Source organism: Tursiops truncatus, chromosome 2, assembly GCF_011762595.2.
Source record: "Tursiops truncatus isolate mTurTru1 chromosome 2, mTurTru1.mat.Y, whole genome shotgun sequence".
NCBI lineage: Eukaryota > Metazoa > Chordata > Mammalia > Artiodactyla > Delphinidae > Tursiops > Tursiops truncatus.
In genome coordinates, this window is record NC_047035.1 from 95,544,548 (window position 1) to 95,565,138 (window position 20,591).

The window sequence follows — 20,591 nt, forward strand, 5'->3', positions numbered from 1 at the left end:
CAGCCACTACGAAAAACAGTATGGAGGTTCCTCAGAAAACTAAAAATAGAACTACCATAGGATCCAACAACTCCACTCCTGAGTATTTATCCAAAGAAAACAAACACACTAATTGGAAAAGATATACGCACCCCTATGTTCACTGCAGCATTATTTACAATAGGCTAGATATGGAAGCAACCCAAGTGCCCAGATGAATGGATAAAGAAGCTATGATTTATATATACAATGCAATATTACTCACAAAAAAGAATGAAATGTTGCCATTGCAACAACATGGATGGACCTAGAGGGTATCATGCTAAATGAAATAAATCAGACAGAGAAAGACAAATACTGTATGATCTCTGTTACATATGGAATCTAAAATACAAAACAAATGAGCGAACGTAACAAAACAGGGTCATAGATATAGAGAACAAATTGCCAGAGTGGAAGGGGGTTGGTTGCCAAAGTGGAAGGGGGTGGGGGGAGAAAAGAAATAGGTCATGGGTATGAAATGTACAGTGTGGGGAATATAGCCAGTAACTATGTAATATCTTTGGTATGGTGACATATCATAGCTACACTTATCATGGTGATTATTTTGAAATGTATAAATACCAAATCACTATGCTGGTGCAACAGGAACTAATATAGTGTTGGATGTCAACTGTACTTCAAAAACAAAAAACTAATGCACTCATAGAAAAAGAGATCATTGTGGTTACCAGAGACAAGGGGTGGGTGAAGGGGGAATTGGAAGAAGGTGGTCAAAAGGTACAAACTTCCAGTTATAAGATAAATAAGTACTAGGGATGTAATGTACAACATGATAAATATAATGAACACTGCTGTATGTTACATATGAAAGTTGTTAAGACAGTAGATCCTAAGAGTTCTCATCACACAAAAAAAGGTTTTTTTCCCTGTTCTTTAATTTTGAGATGATGGATGTTCACTAAAGTTATTGTGATAATCATTTCATGATGCAGGTAAGTCAAATTATTATGCTGTACACCTTAAACTTATACAGTGCTGTGTGCCAATTATATAGAGAGAGTATGATCCTATTTTTGTTTAAAAAGAGTTTTAAGGGCTTCCCTGGTGGCGCAGTGGTTGAGAGTCCGCCTGCCGATGCAGGGGACATGGGTTCGTGCCCCGGTCTGGGAAGATCCCACATGCTGTGGAGCGATTGGGCCCGTGAGCCATGGCCGCTGAGCCTGCGAGAGTTTTAAGACATCTAATATTATATATACTTACATGAGGACAGGAGAAAGAGTAAAGATACAAGCACAAAACTATAGATACTGTTTATCCCTGGGAAAGTAGGCATAGGAAGAGGTAAGGAGTTTTCCCTATTTGCTTATACACTTTTTGTTTGTTTGAATTTTTTTTCAAACACCATGTACTATTACTGTAATTTTTAATCAAATTTTTCAAAACTGGGGGACGGGGCAGTGAGAATCAAATAAAGATACATGCCTTTAAAGGATTTTAAAATCACAGATAAGAAATACCTACCATAAAAACTAGAGCATTACCAACTTTTTACTTTGCTAGATATTTTTTAAAAGACTACTGAAATAGAGAACTCCTAAGATGACTAATTATATATAAAACTTTAAGACCTCTATCTTATATAAACTTTCCAAGACACAACAATATTATTTAATAACAGTTCAAATATATATACAGTGATTAAGGGAAAAATATTGAGTATCTACCATACACCAGTGTTTCTCAAATTTTAATTTTTCTAAATATTATGGTAGACAGAGTAATGACCCCCCAAAAAATGTCCATGTCCCAATCTCTGGAACCTGTGTATATGTAACTTTACATTGAAAAGGAACTTTGAGGATGTGATTAAGTTAATCTTGAGATGGTGGGGGAGGGGTCCCTGGATTATCCTGGTACGCCCAACATAATCACAAATCCTTATAAAAAAGAGGCAGGAGGTAGAGGTGAAAGATGATGCTACATTGCTACCTCTGAAGACTGGTGAAGGGGCCATGAGCCAAGGAAAATAGGAGGCCTCTAGAAAGCTATAAAAGTCAAAGAGACAGACTTTCCCCTAAAGCCTCCAGAAGGAGGAAGACAGCCCTCTGGACCCATTGTAAACTTCTGACCCCAGAACTGTGAGACCATGAATGTATGTTGTTTTAAGCCATAAAGTTGTGGCAATTTCTTACAGCAGAAATAGGATCCTAATACAAGTATCATCTTAGGAGCTTGCAGAAAATGTATATTCCCAGGTCCTACTCCCAGAGATTCTGACTCAGGGGGTCTGCATGTTTAATAAGAAAGCTCTATGCCTCTGATGCAGGTGATCTCTGAATCATACTTTGAGAAATAGCACTTTAGATCATACATCAAAATAAATACCTCACAAGTAAAAAAATCACATCTAAATTTTAACGGGGAAAACTAGCAGAATATTCAATATGTATTTATTTGACCTGTGGAATAATGAGACCTTTCTCAGCTTGGCAAGAGAAAAATACACACAAAGGAAAATATTGGCAGATTAAAATGTTTTAAATCTAAATTTTATATATTTCTTTTTATATTTCTTAAAGGTAAAAGGTAGAAGAGGACTTCCCTGGTGGTGCAGTGGTTAAGAATCCACCTGCCAACGCAGGGGACACGGGTTCGAGCCCTGGTCCGGGAAGATCCCACATGCCATGGAGCAACTAAGCCCGCAAGTCACAACTACTGAGCCTGCATGCCACAACTACTGAGCCTGCGTGCCACAACTACTGAAGCCCATGCACCTAGAGTGCGTGCTCTGCAACAAGAGAAGCCACCGCAATGAGAAGCCTGCGCACCGCAACAAAGAGTAGCCCCCACTCGCCGCAACCAGAGAAAGCCCGTGCATAGCAACGAAGACCCAATGCAGCCAAAAATTAATAAATAAAATAAATTTATAAAAAAGGGAAAATATTTCTATACTATATGGTTGACAAAGTGTTCCTATTTATATTATATTATTCTATATGCTATTTTAATTAAACTTACTATTTCAAAAGTTGAAAAGAGAAAGAATTCACATAAGGTGAAATAAAAAGAGTAAACACATAGAGAGGAATGTTTACTCTCTCTAGCAAAGAAATACCAATTAAAACCATGTTGAAAATCCATGTTTTATCTACTATAATAGTAAAGTTAAAAATAATTTTTTTAATTATCTATGAAAAATGGTTTGAGTGATGTTATGTCAACATGATGGAATATCCAACAGCCATTAAAATAATTATATTATTTAGAAAAATGCACTCAAAATCCATTAAGTTAAACAGCAATACATACAATATTATATTTAAGACTTTTTTCAATAATGTATAAACTGATATAAAGATGATCTGAAACAATGACAATATAAAAAACTATAATAAGTTTGCTAAAGTTTGCTAAAATAAGCTCTCTAAAGCTTCTGAAGATTTTTAAATACTTTACTTCTTAAAAGCAAAATTAGAAAGAAAAACAGTACTATCTACCTATCTTTTTACTTTCACCATCATTTCATAAAAGAAATAACAAAAATTTAACAGTCATGATCCAGAAAAAGGAGTCTCTCTTGAGAAAGGCTGCCATCTTTGCCATGGACAAATGAAAAGCTTATGTTAGACTAGCACAGGTCTGAGGACCAGTCTTTGGGAACCAACTACTACTACCCTGAAAACTACTGGACTTTAGGCCCTGTGTGAATAATAACCAAGAGCCCAACTACAGTTCTCTGGGGGTTCTTCCTCTTTCTCTCTCTACTGCTCCCACTTCAATCAGCCTGAGAAGCTTGTCTATCATTTGAAGGAGCAATGATAGGGAGGGTAGAGACCATGTTCCACAAAAGTGGAAAACTGCCAATTCTAAAAAAAAGGGGGCAATGGACCAGAAGTCAATGAGAAAGATAGCTTGCCAAAAAGAAAATGAGATGATGTAATAGCACCAAGAAAGAATACCCACTGGTTCCTTCAGTGATCCAACTGGTTGAAGCAGGGAGACAATGCCACCCTTTTAACCATTTGTTTGTTCAAGTGGATTCATTCATTAACCTCTGTGCAAATGTGGGGAGATCAATTATTTTGAATGGAAGTTGCAGTTTAGCTGTAAATGGCTATTGTAAAGATGTCACCTTGCTATATACAAGGTTGGTAAGAAAAGAAACAATACTTTTTTCTCTCTAATTTTTTTCCTCAAAGGCAGTTTCATATTGCTCTATTTCCCCTTTAAAATGGGTAACTCTGCCAAAGACAGTATCCTTTGATAAAGATAATGATCAAGCAGGGGGATTTAATGCTAATGTAATGCTTTTAATTAACGTTTTATTGGATAACTCTGTGGTCATTATCGTCAACTTCAATCAGCCAAGTACAGGGTATTTCCTAGAACCAGATTAAACTGGTTTTAGTTCAGCCAGTATACACACAATTAGAACTATCGTCAGTCGAGCATAGCTATTATCATCAAGCAATTATTTATTGTTATATTATTTTAAAATCCTCTGTTTAGAAGATAAACTTGCCAACATGCTTTAATTCCATATTTAACTTAGATCTTTTACCTAAATTTTGATAGCTAAATAAATCTTAACACTAACATTTATACTTGTAACAGATCTTGAAATTGACAGATCTCTCAATAAAACAGAGGACAAATGAAAAAAATTTTATAATAACTTGCAAAAAGTATGAAAATGCTATACTAGAAGTCAGAAGATCTGGATTCTAATTTCAGCTTTGTCATGAACTGGTTCCAAGACTTTGGGAAAGGTCAGTTAAACACAAACTCACTTGTAAAATGAAGGAATGTGAAACTAGATGGCCCCTTCCAATTTAAATAATATCTGATTCTACATGTGCCAATTTTTGGAGTTATAAAATACTATCATCCCATTTACTGTCAGTACCACTTTGTCCACAAACACAGACTGATCCTGGTACATCTAGCCTACCACAAACTAAAAATAATCATGGGGGTGCTGGTCAGAGTACAAAACTTGTCCCAACTACAGCTGTTTTTGCTTTGTGTGACTCAAAATGTTAGAATTATCTATGCCTCCTCCCTTTCTCCCGCCTCCAATAAGTAAAGTCTGACTGCTTCTATTAACAATCTCCCATATCTGATCCCTCACCATTCCCAGTTTGGCCAAAGCGTTGGTTGCATAAAGAGAAGCAATGAGAGACGAGGTAAAATAAGGACGCTATCTGTCATTAATGCCCTTTATGCATCCAATGGTCTGGCTCACCTGATCTTATTCTCTCCCAGAGCCACCTCAAGATATCCCACCCCTCCGTATTCCACTGAATCACTATAATTTTCTTGTTTCCAGCACTCCCCTCCTGGCAAGCCTCATAGCCCCACCTCGGTTGTTTTAATCATTCTCTCCAACTATTCCAGTATTCTTAAAGCCACACCATGGAAAAACTTTGTGGTAAGGAGGTGATTCATCCTTTGTGCTCCAACTCTCCTAATACTCTTACTGCTTTTCCATTCTTGATACCCCACTAATTTACCAATGAGTCCCAAAAATTACAGCTAGTGACTCAAAAATCACTTCAACTAACTTTTTTTTTTTTGCGGAGCACAGGCTCCAGACACACAGGCTCAGCAGCCATGGCTCATGGGCCCAGCTGCTCTGCGGCATGTGGGATCTTCCCAGACTGGGGCACGAACCCGCGTCCCCTGCATCAGCAGGTGGACCCTCAACCACTGTGCCACCAGGGAAGACCTCAACTAACTTTTTTAAAACTGCATTTTAAAGGTTCAAATCTCACCATTTATACAAGCCTTCTAAAATATTCTTTGGAAGAGTTTAAAAATTTTCTTCATAAAGAATTTGCTATTAAGTTCATTCAAAATTAGATTTGTTTGTTACACTTGTGCATGGGTTTTTAAAATTACATTTTCTAACAATCTCTACTCTCATGAAGTTAAAAATTTAACTTTACCACTTGATCAAAGTTCTACAGATTAAAAGAACAGGGTATGATATGATCCGGCAATCCCACTACTGAGCATATACCCTGAGAAAACCATAATTCAAAAAGAGTCACGTACCACAATGTTCATTGCAGCTCTATTTACAATAGCCAGGACACGGAAGCAACCTAAGTGTCCATCGAGAGATGAATGGCTAAAGAAGATGTGGCACATATATACAATAGAATATTACTCAGCCATAAAAAGAAACGAAATTGAGCTATTTGTACTGAGGTGGATGGACCCAGAGTCTGTCATACAGAGTGAAGTAAGTCAGAAAGAGGAAAACAAATACCATATGCTAACTCATATAGATGGAATCTAAAAAAAAAAAATGGTTCTGAAGAACGTAGGGGCAGGACAGCAATAAAGATGCAGATGGAGTGAATGGACTTGAGGACATGCAGAGGGGGAAGGGTAAGCTGGGACAAAGTGAAAGAGTGGCATGGACTTATAAATACTACCAAATGTAAAACAGATAGCTAGTGGGAAGCAGCCGAATAGCACAGCAAGATCAGCTCGGTGCTTTTTGACCACCTAGAGGGGTGGGATAGGAAGGGTGGGAGGGAGACGCAAGAGAGAGGAGATATGAGGATATATGTATATGTATGGCTGATTCACTTTGTTATAAAGCAGAAACTAACACACTACTGCAAAGCAATTATACTCCAGTAAAGATGTTTAAAAAAAAAAAAAAGAACAGGGTATGAAATAATGCAATGAGCTCTAGTTCAGCTTAAATACACAATTCTTCCCTAGGTCTTATCTCAGCTCATCTGGTCCTATTATACCTTCCCATGATGTTTTATTGTTTTTAGGAGAAGAGCTCATTGTACCTTATGCTTTTTCTTCCTAAAACTTAGCACAGATAAAAATAAATCACTATTTGCCTCTCTTCTCTAACCCACTAAGCTACATGAGAACAAGGACCAACTCTCTTACAGTTACCCAGCACAGCACTTAGCATGAAGAAGCTCTCAAACACTTGTTGAAATACTGAATGGTTAATGTTCCATCATATTTTGTTTTCTGCCTATTTCAGCTTATTTCTGGTTAAAGTGATAAAGGCTTGCTGTTACCCTTTCCAGATAATTATCATTTTATTCTTCTCTTGGATTTGACATTTTGCACTGAAATAGTTTTTGTGAGTTTTTTTTTTAATGCCCTTATCTATATAATTTTCTTAAACGGGACAAGGAAATATTTGTTTTTAAAATAAAGAAATTGCATTAGGTAATCACCACATCTCTAGCCCAGGACAAATACATTTTCATTTTAAAAAATAAAAAAGAGAGGGGCTTCCCTGGTGGCACAGTGGTTGGGAGTCCACCTGCCGATGTGGGGGATGCAGGTTCGTGCCCCGATCTGGGAGGAACCCGCGTGCCGTGGAGAGGCTGGGCCCGTAAGCCATGGCCGCTGAGCTTGCATGTCCGGAGCCTGTGCTCCACGACAGGAGAGGCCACAGCAGTGATGGGCCCACGTACCACACACAAAAAATAATAATAATAAAATAAAATAAAAAAGAGAGAGTACTTTCTGAGTTCTAATTTCCATATTGGTTATTGGAATTTCTAGGCCTCAACAGTCTTTTAAGGGATAACAGAGAATTCATCATACCAACCTATTGATTGCTTATGTGATGAGTTGGGGGCAACTTAAGCTCTAGAAAGAAAACTGTATTTCAAGTAATTTAAAGACTGGCTATAAGGTAAGAGTGGAAAAAAGAGGTATCTGCATGTCAAAAAATTCAAGTGAAATCCAGCTCTTCTCCAGAAGGCAATGGGAGAATGCCTTCAAGTAGAGGACAGTCTTATGGAGCACATTCAGATAGTCTAATTCAGGGTGATGCCTGATAGATAATAAAGGTGTTACTAGAATGCTTAGGTGGGAACTCAATCTCAGATATCAGAAAAAGCTCCCAGAAGGCCTGATATTTAAAATGAAAGAATTAGGGAATTCCTTGGTGTTCCAGTGGTTAGGGCTCGGCGCTTCTATTGCAGGGGGCACAGGTTCGATCCCTGGTGGGGGAACTAAGATCCCGCATGCTGTGTGGCACGGCCAAAAAATAAAAAAAGATAGAAAGAATTAGACCTAGTCAGTGTTACTGAGGTGTTCTTTTGTTTTGCCTCCTTAAGTTCAGGCTGCCAGAACTGTGCTTTTAGCCACGTATCATAGATGCACAGGCACAAACTTAGAGCTACACAGATTTTATTCATTTCCTTTTTACTTGCACTGACCCTATTTTTTAATTTCTCTGTGCTCTGTGTAAACCATTAAGCCTAATTCACCACTTTTTCAGGGCCTGAAAATCCTCAAGTAGAAAATATTGTCCTTTCCACTTTTGTAGGAATATTCCTATATTCCCATATAGGGTGTTATCACTCCATACCACATGCAGAAAGAACCATGGGACAAAAAAGCTGAGAAAATACTGCCACAAAAGGAAACAAAATCCTGGGCTTCCCTGGTGGCGCAGTGGTTAGGAATCTGCCTGCCAAGGCAGGGGGTCATGGGTTCGAGACCTGATCCAGGAAGATCCCACATGCCACTGAGCAACTAAGCTAGTGTGCCACAACTACTGAGCCTGTGTGCCACAACTATGAAGCCCGTGTGCCTAGAGCCCGTGCTGCACAACTACAGAAGCCACCGCAATGAGAAGCCTGCACACTGCAACGAAGAGTAGCCCCTGCTCGCTGCAACCAGAGAAAAGCCCACACGCAGCAACGAAGACCCAACGCAGACAAAAATAAAATAAATAAATTTGTTTTTTTAAAAAAAAAGGAAACAAAGTCCTGTCTTTCAAAACGACTAGTTCTAGATTTAGCTATACACTCAAAAGATGACCCTGTGCTAAAAAAGCAACAATCCACTATTCTAGTTCTGTTTTGTTTTGTTCCAGCTTTCCTAATCCCAGATAACTGGCACATAACTTTCCAAAATTACTCTCAAGCTTAACCTAATTTAGTCTTTCTTACATTTTTATCTCGTGGGAATATGGTTACAACATAGGCTAGTCCCCAAAAATACATCCTGTCCTTTCAATCTCCTTCCCTCTACCACATGCATGATTCCTACTTTTAAGTACTCTTAACATTCATATTTTCCACTGACTGTGTGTTGGTATGTGTGAACCCTAAAACTCCAGCACAAATAAAAAGTGGATAGAGAGTTGTTTTTAGTTAAGAGTTGAAAACTTGCACATACACACTAAGATCAGTTCTGCTCAGTTCTCTTGAACAAAGATGGAATTAGGTAACATCTGTTGCAGTGCACCTGTCAACTCTAGGGCAGAGCTATTTCTGGAAGAGCATCCAGGTAAAAGCCTAAGGCCATAGGAGGTGTCTTCTAGGTCTCCTCTTATCTCAGTCTGCAACTCAGAGATGATATGTACGTGCTGGGGACCTAGATATTACATTCCAGGCCTGGTCCTTTTGTACTAGGTTCTTTACCAGAAGCCCATCCAGAATATAGGAGTCAGCGCAGGAATATGGGGTACTCCCTAGGACAAATCCATTTGCAAGAGTATTAATGTACAGAGTACATGATAGAACATTTTCCCCCTCCTCAGAAGTTACAAAACAGCATCCCATGTTCACTACTTAACACTTTGCTCGTATACATATCCTGAAGTTCTTATCCAGTTTGTTTTAAACCTCAGTTCTCTAAAATTAATGCCTTTATTCTCTGACTAAAGGCAAATTATGTTTAACAAGATTTCTTAACTTAAGAGAATTTATGAACCTCTGGATATTTTCCACAAAATTATGTATGTATATACACAGATGCATTTTTTTTCCTAGCAAGAGGGTTGATACTTTTCAGCAGATTCTCAAAAGGGTTAGTACCCTAAATGAGAAACAATGACATAGAGCAATCTTTTTTTTCTTTTTCTGTGTGGACATTTTTCAGAAAAAAATGATTTAAGGTAAACAAATATACCAACGCAATGCAATCAGGTAAAATCAGGATACTTATTTCTAAAAAGGTTCTCCTACCCTTTTTGTTAGATGTGAAATAGTCTCTGGACCCAATGCAGAAGCCACTTGGGCAGTACCACTGAATGCATTGACAGTGAAAAAATGGAGTACACTTGCAAGAGACTGTCTTTTCTTTACATTTGCTTGTTCTCTAATCCTCAGTAAGCTAAACTTTATCTTCAGCAAATTGGCAGACTAAATATGTTTGTGTTGGCTTCCCTGGTGGCGCAGTGGTTAAGAATCCGCCTGCTAATGCAGGGGACATGGGTTCGAGCCCTGGTCCGGGAAGATCCCACATGCCGCGGAGCAACTAAGAGCCTGTGTTACGCACCTACAGCCGTTTCTCCGCAACAAGAGAAGCCACCGCAATGAGAAGCTTGCGCACCGCAACAAAGAGTACCCCCGCTTGCTGCAACTAGAGAAAGCCCGTGTGCAGCAACAAAAACCCAACAGAGCCAAAAATAAATAAATAAAATAAATAAATTTATAAAAAAACAATAGTTTACATAAGAATCACAAAATCTTAGCATTTGATGAAAATATGAAAACCAGGATGGGAACCCAGATTAACCCTCTCTCCCAAAATAACTTAAAATTATCACCACCCAAAGCAATGAAAATACTGTGCTCAGCTGAAAAGAATCTGAAATTTTGTGTACTTATTAAAATGACAAAAGAGCATTTTCTGAACATTTTGGCTTAGAAGTTTGAGTTTTCAAATTTTAGCCCTACACCACCAGATTTTTATTCTGTAAGTTCTTATATTTCAAAACTGTTACATTCATCACGTATGTGACAATATTTAATTTCTGGCTTCCAGACAGCTGGCTTGTCCCTTGTCATCAATGAGTGGTAAATACAAGGTCACCCTTAGCCCAATCCAAGTTGAGGAATTCAAAAGAAAAGTTAGAAATGAGTTACTTCCCGGTAAACAAATCCCCAGTGGATTTACCAACTCTAGTCAGTCAGCCCAGCACTTGTGGGCACTTGTATGCACACACAGGTGTGCACACACACACACACGCACACCAAAAATAACACTACATCAAACAAATTTTTTTCTGCCTTCTCTTCTTCATTTATCTTCCCATTTACTCATTATTTCCTTGCCATTATTGACTATTATCTTTCTTCAGAGGTTTAGTCGCATACTTCCCTATCAGCCTTGCCCTTTCTTCTGCCCAAATCCCCAAACTTCCACAACTTTCTGGGTCATAAAGTAAATTGAGACATCTGCATAAAAGTATATCTGCATATGTGAAATTTAGAGGGAAAAATATAAAAAACTATACTTAAAATTCTCAGAATTTAAAAATGTAGAATAATTTTAAAGAAAAGAGAATGGTTAATATTTAGCAAAAAAAATTATATAAATAACAATGATTGTAAATAACTGGCGGAGTTCCCCTTTCATACTCTGGATGACAAGATGCCTACAGCAAAATCTGAGGCCCAACAATGTATGACCCTTAGGGCCCGGCTATTTTTTCTACCCTATCTTGACTACTTCCTGTAATTTATAATTTTAATGTCCCTGTGCTTATCATAAACCTTATAATTCAAATCCTTTGATGTTCAGAAGTCTTTAAATGAGTAAAATAGAGACCAGTGAGCAACAAGGCAACATTTCCAGTTTCTCAAGTAACAGTCATCATACTACCACTTATAACTCAGCCTCACCACAAAGGATTATATAATCAGATTCAAGCAGTACAGTAAACGACTATGTTTTTTAAAACTTGGGTCTTTGATTTTAGATACAACGGCATCTGAAGATTTAAAAAAAAAGATTTACTATGCTCTTGCAAAAGCAATATAGTTTATGCAATAACACTGTTGCAACATGAAAATGCTTGATAAAATGCTGTTAAGAGGCATCTGGTGGCAGGGTCTGGGGAAGGGGCGGCAGGCGCCACGTCGGGCCACGAAAGTGGCAAGAAGAAGCCCCTGAAGCAGCCCAAGATGCAAACCAAGGAGATGGATGAGGAAGATAAGGCATTCAAGCAGAAACTGAAGGAGGAGCAAAAGAAACTCGAGGAGCTAAAAGTAAAGGCCGCGAGGAAAGGCCCCCTGGGCACAGGTGGAATTAAGAAATCTGGTAAAAAGTAAGCTGTTTCTAGACTCCACGTATTGTGTCCAGGCAAGTTAATGAACAACACACACACACATACACATGTGCACACAGCAGCAGCAACAACAATCTATGGGGTGGGGGGCAGGGGTAAGAAATGAGAATCTAGATTTGCTACCATATATTATCAAATATGTCTACTTATCAAAAAAAAAAGTAAGCTGTTCCTTGTGCCTGAGGCAATGATGATCCTTAATTCCGTTCCTGTTTAAACATCTGGATTCCCTGCCATAACATCTGTTGCCACCTATAGCTAGAATGAAGTGTTGTCTTGAAACCTATTGTACATTTAAGAATAAACTTTTGTAAAAAAAAAAAAATCATTAAAAAAGAAAGTGCTGTTAAGACAAAACTTCCCTGCCTAGCTGACTATAATAATCAAATCTTTTCTGGATTCAGAACATGAACAAGTGATGGAATTTCTGCAAGAAGGAGTCAAAGAAACATTGTGTCATAGAGCACTTAGAGCATACCTGTAGGAATCAAACGTTTGGGATAATACTTGCTGTAGGAATGATTTTTCACAAAAGACCAAAAGAGAAAGAAATACTCAGATTGTTACCCCTTCCCAGCCTGAAATTTTAAATTACAGAATTTTTTTTGAAGAACTATAAATGAAATACTATTTTCATATTATTGCCTGGTTATTTAAGAATAAACAAAAAAAATTATTTTATTTAAAATAAAATCTGTTACAGCAATCACACTGCATCTGATAAATATAAGAACTTCTATTTGCTACTGTATCAAGTGGCTAAGAGAAAAAAGAAATCACTATTTTTGAGAACTGAAGTATTTTTCTATTTTCAAGTACAAAGAAGTATAGTTAATTTAAAGATTTGGCACAGAATAAGACAATTAAAATTCTATTGTCAAATAACAGATAAATTCAAAGAGTTGAAATATGCTAGCAGTGTCACTAGCCTTGACCAGAGGAACTTTCAGATGTGTTAAGACGTGTAAGAACCATCTTTAGGGGCTGAGCCCAGGAATAAAATCTGGGATTCTGCCAAGACTATTCCTCCTGCAACACAAGGCAAAGCTTTTGTGTGACACAACAGTAGATCCAAATTTCTTGCCAATATCATGTACCTTTATTTTTGCAGCATATGAATGAAATCACCCTGCTCTTGGAAAGTCTGTTAATTCTTAAGAAATAAACCAAGGAAAAGGGAGTAGTAAACCAGTTCAAGCAACATTTTGGTTTTTGTGGTTGTATATTAAAAAATAAAATAGTAGTTGATGAGAGTGATAGCTAAAAAAAAATGGAAACTAGATTGACTTCCATGTGGTTAGAGCTACATTTGATGATCTTGGGTCTACTCAGCATACCTCTGCCTCCCATCCCTGCCCTTCTCATAGCTCCTCCTCTGCAAATGAGTGCTTTATATTGCAAAGGCCACCAAGTCCAAAAACTATAATAGCTTTCCTTATTTTGCCATAATTTTTGTAACTCCTACCAAGTTCAAGTTTGGGGGTACACGTAACGAACTGAAAAAACTAAGAAATGCCAGTCTTTTAAAGTTTAGCAACATGTAGGCTCACATAAAACACTTTTTTAACGTTTAAGGCCAATTTATTTTGTAAATTTTCACCTCCTATTTGAAATCCTTAACTTACTATAAATATATATGTATCTTTAAAAATGATCAGTAATGGGCGCAAAAGCATGAAATGTATTTTGAGTTCTTTTCAAGAAAAGATATATCTCTCCTCTCTTATAAAATAATGCTACCCCTTCCTAATGACAAGCACTTCTTGAAGAGAACAACAATATCAAAACCAATCCTATTCCAAAATATATCATTTGTAGAGATAAAAAATAAAGCTTGAATATTAACTTGGAATTTATATTATATTAATTTTATTCAGACATAAGTTACCTAGTGAATTAAAAAGGAGCCACTTACACAACTGGGTGAAACTGGATAAGCAAAAGAAAATTGTTCATAAATGGGTAATATACTAATTAGTATTCTGTTCTGCTTTAATTAATTTAAAAGAATCATTAGCTAAATCAACTATATAAAATATAATTTCACAGTATTTGAAATTATGTAAAACTTTTCTTTATATCTAAGATATTTTAAAACTTGCCTATAATTGGTTGGATAAACTGGTTTTTCCAGATCTCATAAACTGTAACCCATATTCTGTTCAATTATTACAAAATTGAATTAAGTTCAATTTAATAAGACTGTACTATATTTGCAGTATTAACTAAGTCAGATATGGAATTATTATATTTAATTAAGGTTTACTTTAATTTTAAAATATTATCTTAAACATTTCTGGTTTGTCTTCAAAATCCTTTATTTTTTCAGTTTTCTATATGGACATTTAATAGAACATGCCACTACCTTTGCAGTTGGATTTTACTACTATCCTTTATCTGAACTGAGAAAGTACTAGCCAACAGATCAAATAATTAAGAGGTTATACAATTTGAGGTAGCATCTTCACAAATCCTTTATAGAAAGACACCATGTCAAAAGTATGTCAAAGTTCTCACTAAGCTAAATTCTGACAATCTCTGTCAAATTCAGAAACAATGAATTTCAGTTAAAAATACGTAACTTATATTAAATACATTCTCCTTAACAGCTTTTATTTTAAAAACACCTCCTACCCCCAAGTACAGTTAATACTTCTGTCTAAACCTCATTCTCGTCCCAGTTTTCTCATTTTTATCGTATTTTTTTCCCCATTAAAGTAAGCATATTGTATTTTGGTTTCTTTTCTCCCTACTCATTGTTCAGATCAGCATTTTAAAAATCTTTTAAGCAATGCTGTTCAAAGAAAACAGGCTATATGAAGCTAAAGAAAATTCCCTAAGTTCAATGTTTTTCAACCTGAGATCATTTTCCTGGACCTATTTATTAAAAATCCACGCAAATCAAACACTACAACTGTAAACAGCTACAGAAAATTGGAAGCTTAAAAATAAAGCCGTTGAAAACACTTCATTACACACCTTCTCTGTGAAGCCCTTTGTTTCCACTGAAAACCATACTGGAATCCTTGTGTAAAATAAGTTGCCTTCTGGCTGTCAATAGCTATACAGTCAGTAACTGAGGGATCCAGATGTCTGCAGTGGTTAAAACAAATGTTCAGCAGTGGGTGCTGATTCCGCTTCCCTCTGTGTAAGGTTTTTCACAAAGGCAGCAGAGTAAGAGCTCACATAGCAACAGCACTCACAGCTGATTGGATGGAGGATACGCTCTGCCGCCCCTGCTCGCTAGGTCCACTACAGCTTCCTGTCTGCTTGGCAGCGGTATCTTGTTGTCTTTGCTCCTCTTACCAACTCAGCTGTGTTTAGGCAACGTGAAAGGAAAGATCAGGAGAACGATAATGACAAAGTATTCTAGCATGAGTCCCTAAAATGTGCATCTCTGGGTGCTTTTAAAAAGGAGAGAAATTCATAGGGCAAACATTTACTTCAGTGTTTCACATAAAACTGAGGACAAAGAGGGGTAGTGGAGGGAATCAATTTATTACTTCGCATTTCAAGTAAATCAGGCTCTACCAAGTGAAACCCTCTGAAAACAAAGAATACAAAAATTTTCGACAATTAGGATAAAGCATCAACCTCCATCTACCTAGAACTATGAATTACTTTACAACAAAGTTCACAAATTCCAAGAAAATCACGCAGGACCAGTTAGATAGTTAAAATGAGACAGGGCCTAAAAATAGTCCTCCCTCAAATTTATGCAGTACCTTTTAAGAGGGCAAGAAAAATTGAGGTTAACAGATTGCTTAGAAAAAGATTTTAAAAGGAAAAAATAATTGCTTAATAAACTCTGACAACAATAAAAGATTTAACTAGGTATCTGCATTAATAATATCTCTTCTTACATAAACGACAATGACATAAAATATAAAACAACGACACTGAGCCTGGATTAATTTATTTTCTCTATCATAAAAGTATCTGGAGACAGGAAGGCATAGGAATTTTTTTACCCCTAGGTTTCAAATACTGGGCTTCAATGTACCAATCTACACTATCTCCACAAGCTTTAACAACAAAAACAAAAATCCATCCCCAATTTACGAAGATGTTTGGGGGAGTCAATGCAAGTGTAGTAGGACATAAACAGATATGAAGAATCGGAAAAATTCCTCATTTAGGAAATATTTCCCTTGAACTTCACACAAGCTAGGATAGTGTTTTTCAAATTTTTAAAGCAATGGAACCCTTTTAATTTGCATTCTTCCAATAAAATGCATTATTAGTGGTGGCATTAGGATTTCTATACAGGAGGGGTTTGTGGGAGTAGGCAGAGGCAACAGCAGAAGCATGCTGTTTATTACTCAGATCTTTGTTTATGTGGAGTGTCTTGTGGGTAGGGCAGAGAGGCTGATGGAAATGCTGGCACTACTAAAGCACCCCATGAGCACCATGAGGCTATTTTTAAATGAGAGGCTACAAACAACACTGCAGTTTCATATCAGCCCCAGAATCTACAAAATTCCTACCCTTGAAAAAGCTTTTAGGATCTCTGGAGTTCTACAGTATACAAACAAGAGATATAACCTATAAGAGTTAAATCTTATTATTACCTTAGTGTAAGGAAAGAACCTGATCCTTGCCTCCACAATTAGCCAGAGGGAGAGCTGCTAAGCCCTCTGAGAAATAACAAGAGAGAAGATGTGTTTAGGAGCACAATAACCGCTGAGCTAAGTGACTCGGAGAAAGAATGGCATAGTAGAGAGAACAAGGACGCTGGAGTCAGGCTGACCAACCTGGGTTCAAAATATTAATCTGCCATTTACAAACAGTAAGACACTATACAAATTACTTAACCACTCTGAGCTTCAGTTTTTTAATCTATAAAATGGAGTTAACTCACAGGATTATTGTGAAGGTTAAAAGGTGCTCTTTGCCAGCCAGACTGCTTTTTTGGTTACTAAGTCTCTTCAAAACTTAGGGTCTTTGCAAATACTATTCTTCTTTTGCTAGGACTTGTCTCCCACAACCCCTTCCATTGATAAGTCTCCATTAAATTTCTCTTCCCCAGGGCAGCTTTCTGTGAGCCAAGACTAGTCTCAGGCTCCCTGTACTTTTTTCTTAGTACTTAGCTCACAGAACGTTAAATAATTATTTGCAAAAAGACTGGTTGGACATTCTCCTCCACTACACTGTAAGTGCTTTAAAGGGAGGTACTACATCTGTCTACATTATTGCTTACCTAACACCATGCCTGATTTATATTCCACATACTATTTTATTTGATTTCATAACCTTGGGAGGTAAATACAAGTATCATTATCGGCATTGTTCAAATAAGAAAATCAGCTCTAAATGTTTATTTACTCAAGTCATACAACTAGAAGTCAAAGGAAATACATTTTTTTAAATTTTTGGATGAATAACTTTATAATTCAAAATTAACTTCTGGGCTTCCCTGGTGGCGCAGTGGTTGAGAGTCCGCCTGCCGATGCAGGGGACACGGGTTCGTGCCCCGGTCCGGGAAGATACCACATGCCGCGGAGCAGCTGGGCCCGTGAGCCATGGCTGCTGAGCCTGCGCGTCCGTAGCCTGTGCTCCGCAACGGGAGAGGCCACAACAGTGAGAGGCCCACATACCGCAAAAACAAAAAAACAAAAACAAAAACAGAATTAACTTCTTCCTATATCTTTGAAAAAAAGAACATATAATCTCTAAACTGTTTTAGAATACTTCCTTTCAGTTATAATTCTTAAACTTTTTAATTAAAGTCTAATGATAGCCTGTTTCTATAATCTAAAACTACTGATTAACATTTACAAAGAGAACTTATTGAAAAAATATTAACTTTAATCAGAAATATGTAATTATAAGTGAATAAAATGAACTCCAAGAGACATGCCACCTTAAAAAGTAAAATCCAACCAAGAGATTTATTTAGTGAAATGCTTCCTCTGCTACCAGTTTTCTAAATGGTAAATAAATTTCAAAATGGCACTTTATATAACTCTGAAGAATGCTTGCTTTTTTTCCTGGGTCATCTTGGTACACAAAGCTATAAATAATTTCAACAGTCTACAAGTTAAGAATCTGAATAGGACTTCCCTGGAGGCGCAGTGGTTAAGAATTTGCCTGCCAAGGCAGGGTACACGGGTTCAAGCCCTGCTCCGGGAGGATCCCACATATTGCGGAGCAACAAAGCCCGTGCGCGACAACTACGGAGCCTGCACTCTAGAGCCTGCAAGCCACAACTGCTGAGGCCTGCGCGCCTAGATCCTGTGCTCCACAACGAGAAGCCACCGCAATAAAGAGTAGCCCCCGCTCGCCACAACTAGAGAAAGCCTGCACGCAGCAACAAAGACCTAGCACAGCCAAAAAAAAAAAAAAAAAAAGAATCTGAATAATATAAAATGCTATACTAAGTGCTAGTCTCAGGTTGTCAATTCTCAACACTTAACCATGAAAAAGCCCCTTTTTGCCCAGCGTGGTCATAACTGTACTCTCCATAGACCAGTTCAAGAAATATAAATTATTTATATTATACTAATGTAGGAAATAAATAGGAAAGCAGATCTTCCATAAGAGTTTTCTAAGGTACATATTCCAAATATAAAATGGAAAAATTTGAATTATCAACTGTTTCAGATCATTTGTGTCCTCTGTTAGCAGAAATAATTGGAAACTATCTACTTTTAAAATACCTTAGATATAATCATGCTAGCTTGGACAGTTTTTAAACAAAAAGATATCCTTCTAGAAGGAAAAAATAACCCTTCAAAGGTAATGATTATATAGCTGCTATATATGTAGGCCCACGGGCCAGGCATGGGGCTAATTTCTTTACATGCCCATCTCTTCTGACTCTATGGTAGTTAACTATCCTGAGAGATAAGGAAACCGGCTTGTAACCTGCCCAAGTAAGCAGAACTAAGTGGGCAAAGCCAGGAAGTAGGTCTTCCTAAATCTAACATGTGTGCTCCTAACAATTCCTTTCATAATTACATTTCCATAAGATAAATATGGCATCACGTAAGAATAACGTTTAAATACAGAAATCTCAAGTTAACATTTTCCACTTATTACTCATTCAATAACCACCACTACAGCCCCATTACACCTCAGAACTGTCATTGATACACTACTTATAATACAGAAAAACAGGATTTGACTACTAAACAGGGAGCCAGGCTGTAGCAATAGTGAAGGCACAATAAAAGATTCAATCTGTAAAACTTCACTACTTTATGGTCACAGAACACATACCTGATTCAGAGAAAGTATAAAGGGAGTATTATACAAATGAACATTGAACCAGGAACCACAGATCTGGGCTCTAGTCTGAACTCTACCACTAATGAGCTTTGTGATCTTAAGCACTTCTCTGAAATTGCTCACGTCTAAGTCAGGAATCTTTTTTTTTTTCCTTTTCTTTTCTTTTTTTTTTTTGCCTGCAATATTGGTATGTTGCAAGGATCAAATAGGACAAGAAACAATTATTTTGAAAACAGCAAAATGCTACACAAATAGGATATTGTCATCCCTGGTGGTCAGTCTTCTACGGGTTGGCACAGTAAACATGTTTGCACAAAATCCAGTGTAATTACTGAAAAGATCCCTTAAAGCAGCAAGACATAATGGAGAAGAGCCAGACAGTCTAGGGTTCAAGTTCTTTCCACTTAACAAGCTGTGCTATCAAATTATTTAACCTACCTCAGTCTCTTTCTTCATCTGTAAAGTGGGAGTAATAATTTCTCTAAGAGTTATGAACCATGTAGTCCAATACTTGCTCTCAAGCAATTTAAGTGTCCTCTTTTCTTTTGCAAACATCAGTTCCATAAGATGTTACTAAAGAGCAAATGTACATGCATACACACATACACATACCAACAAATAAAGGGCAATACATCAGTAGTATCCCATATTAATAACAGTGGGGATAAAATTTAAATCTTGACTACCAAAGAAAGATTTTTATGACACTGATTTTTTTTTTTTTTTTTTTTTTTTTGCCGTACGCAGGCCTCTCACTGTTGTGGCCTCTCCCGCTGCGGAGCACAGGCTCCGGACGTGCAGGCCCAGCGGCCATGGCTCACGGGCCCAGCCGCTCCGCGGCATGTGGGATCTTCCCGGACCGGGGCACGAACCCATGTCCCCTGCATCGGCAGGCGGACTCTCAACCACTGCGCCACCAGGGAAGCCCGACACTGATATTTTTTAAGTTCGTTAAATGATGTCACTTTGACGACACGTTTCACAGCTCACTAACTTATTTGCAAGAAAGACTAAACAAAACTAAATTTTACAGTTTGGGGAATTAGGGAAATTTATGGTTTTTCTAATTAAATCAGAGTTTTTATTCAAAAATTATGCTGTCAGGTCACTACTGGGATAAATTAAGCCATAAAAAGCTATATTAATTTCCACTCACATGGAGATTCCTAGTGATCATTATTGCTGAAATGATTATCCAGTGATTTGTATTTATTATGACAGGGTACCAATAAGCCAAGTGGCCAAACAACAATCCAAACATACTGTGTTTTTAAGAGCTAAAACACTTCTTAAATTT

General features: G+C 37.3%; 2 protein-coding genes across 5 annotated transcripts in view; one reads left to right on the forward strand and one right to left on the reverse strand.

The window, feature by feature from the left end:
* Nucleotides 1-20,591, reverse strand: part of ATOSA (atos homolog A) — an 87,318-nt gene that overhangs the window by 46,647 nt on the left and 20,080 nt on the right. The window contains exon 1 of one of the 4 annotated variants that reach the window (XM_033851689.2): nucleotides 15,044-15,196. The exons of the other annotated variants lie outside the window; for them this stretch is intronic. Coding sequence (XP_033707580.1) covers nucleotides 15,044-15,080 — 37 coding nt within the window. The 5' untranslated portion in view covers nucleotides 15,081-15,196. Of the gene's footprint in view, nucleotides 1-15,043; nucleotides 15,197-20,591 lie in introns of those variants that run through there. 4 annotated transcript variants of the gene reach the window in all.
* LOC117311186 (translation machinery-associated protein 7B-like) lies at nucleotides 9,908-12,047 on the forward strand. Its single transcript, XM_033852561.1, has 2 exons — nucleotides 9,908-9,917; nucleotides 11,827-12,047. Exons 1-2 carry the CDS (start codon nucleotides 9,908-9,910, stop codon nucleotides 12,045-12,047), a joined length of 231 nt encoding a protein of 76 aa, XP_033708452.1.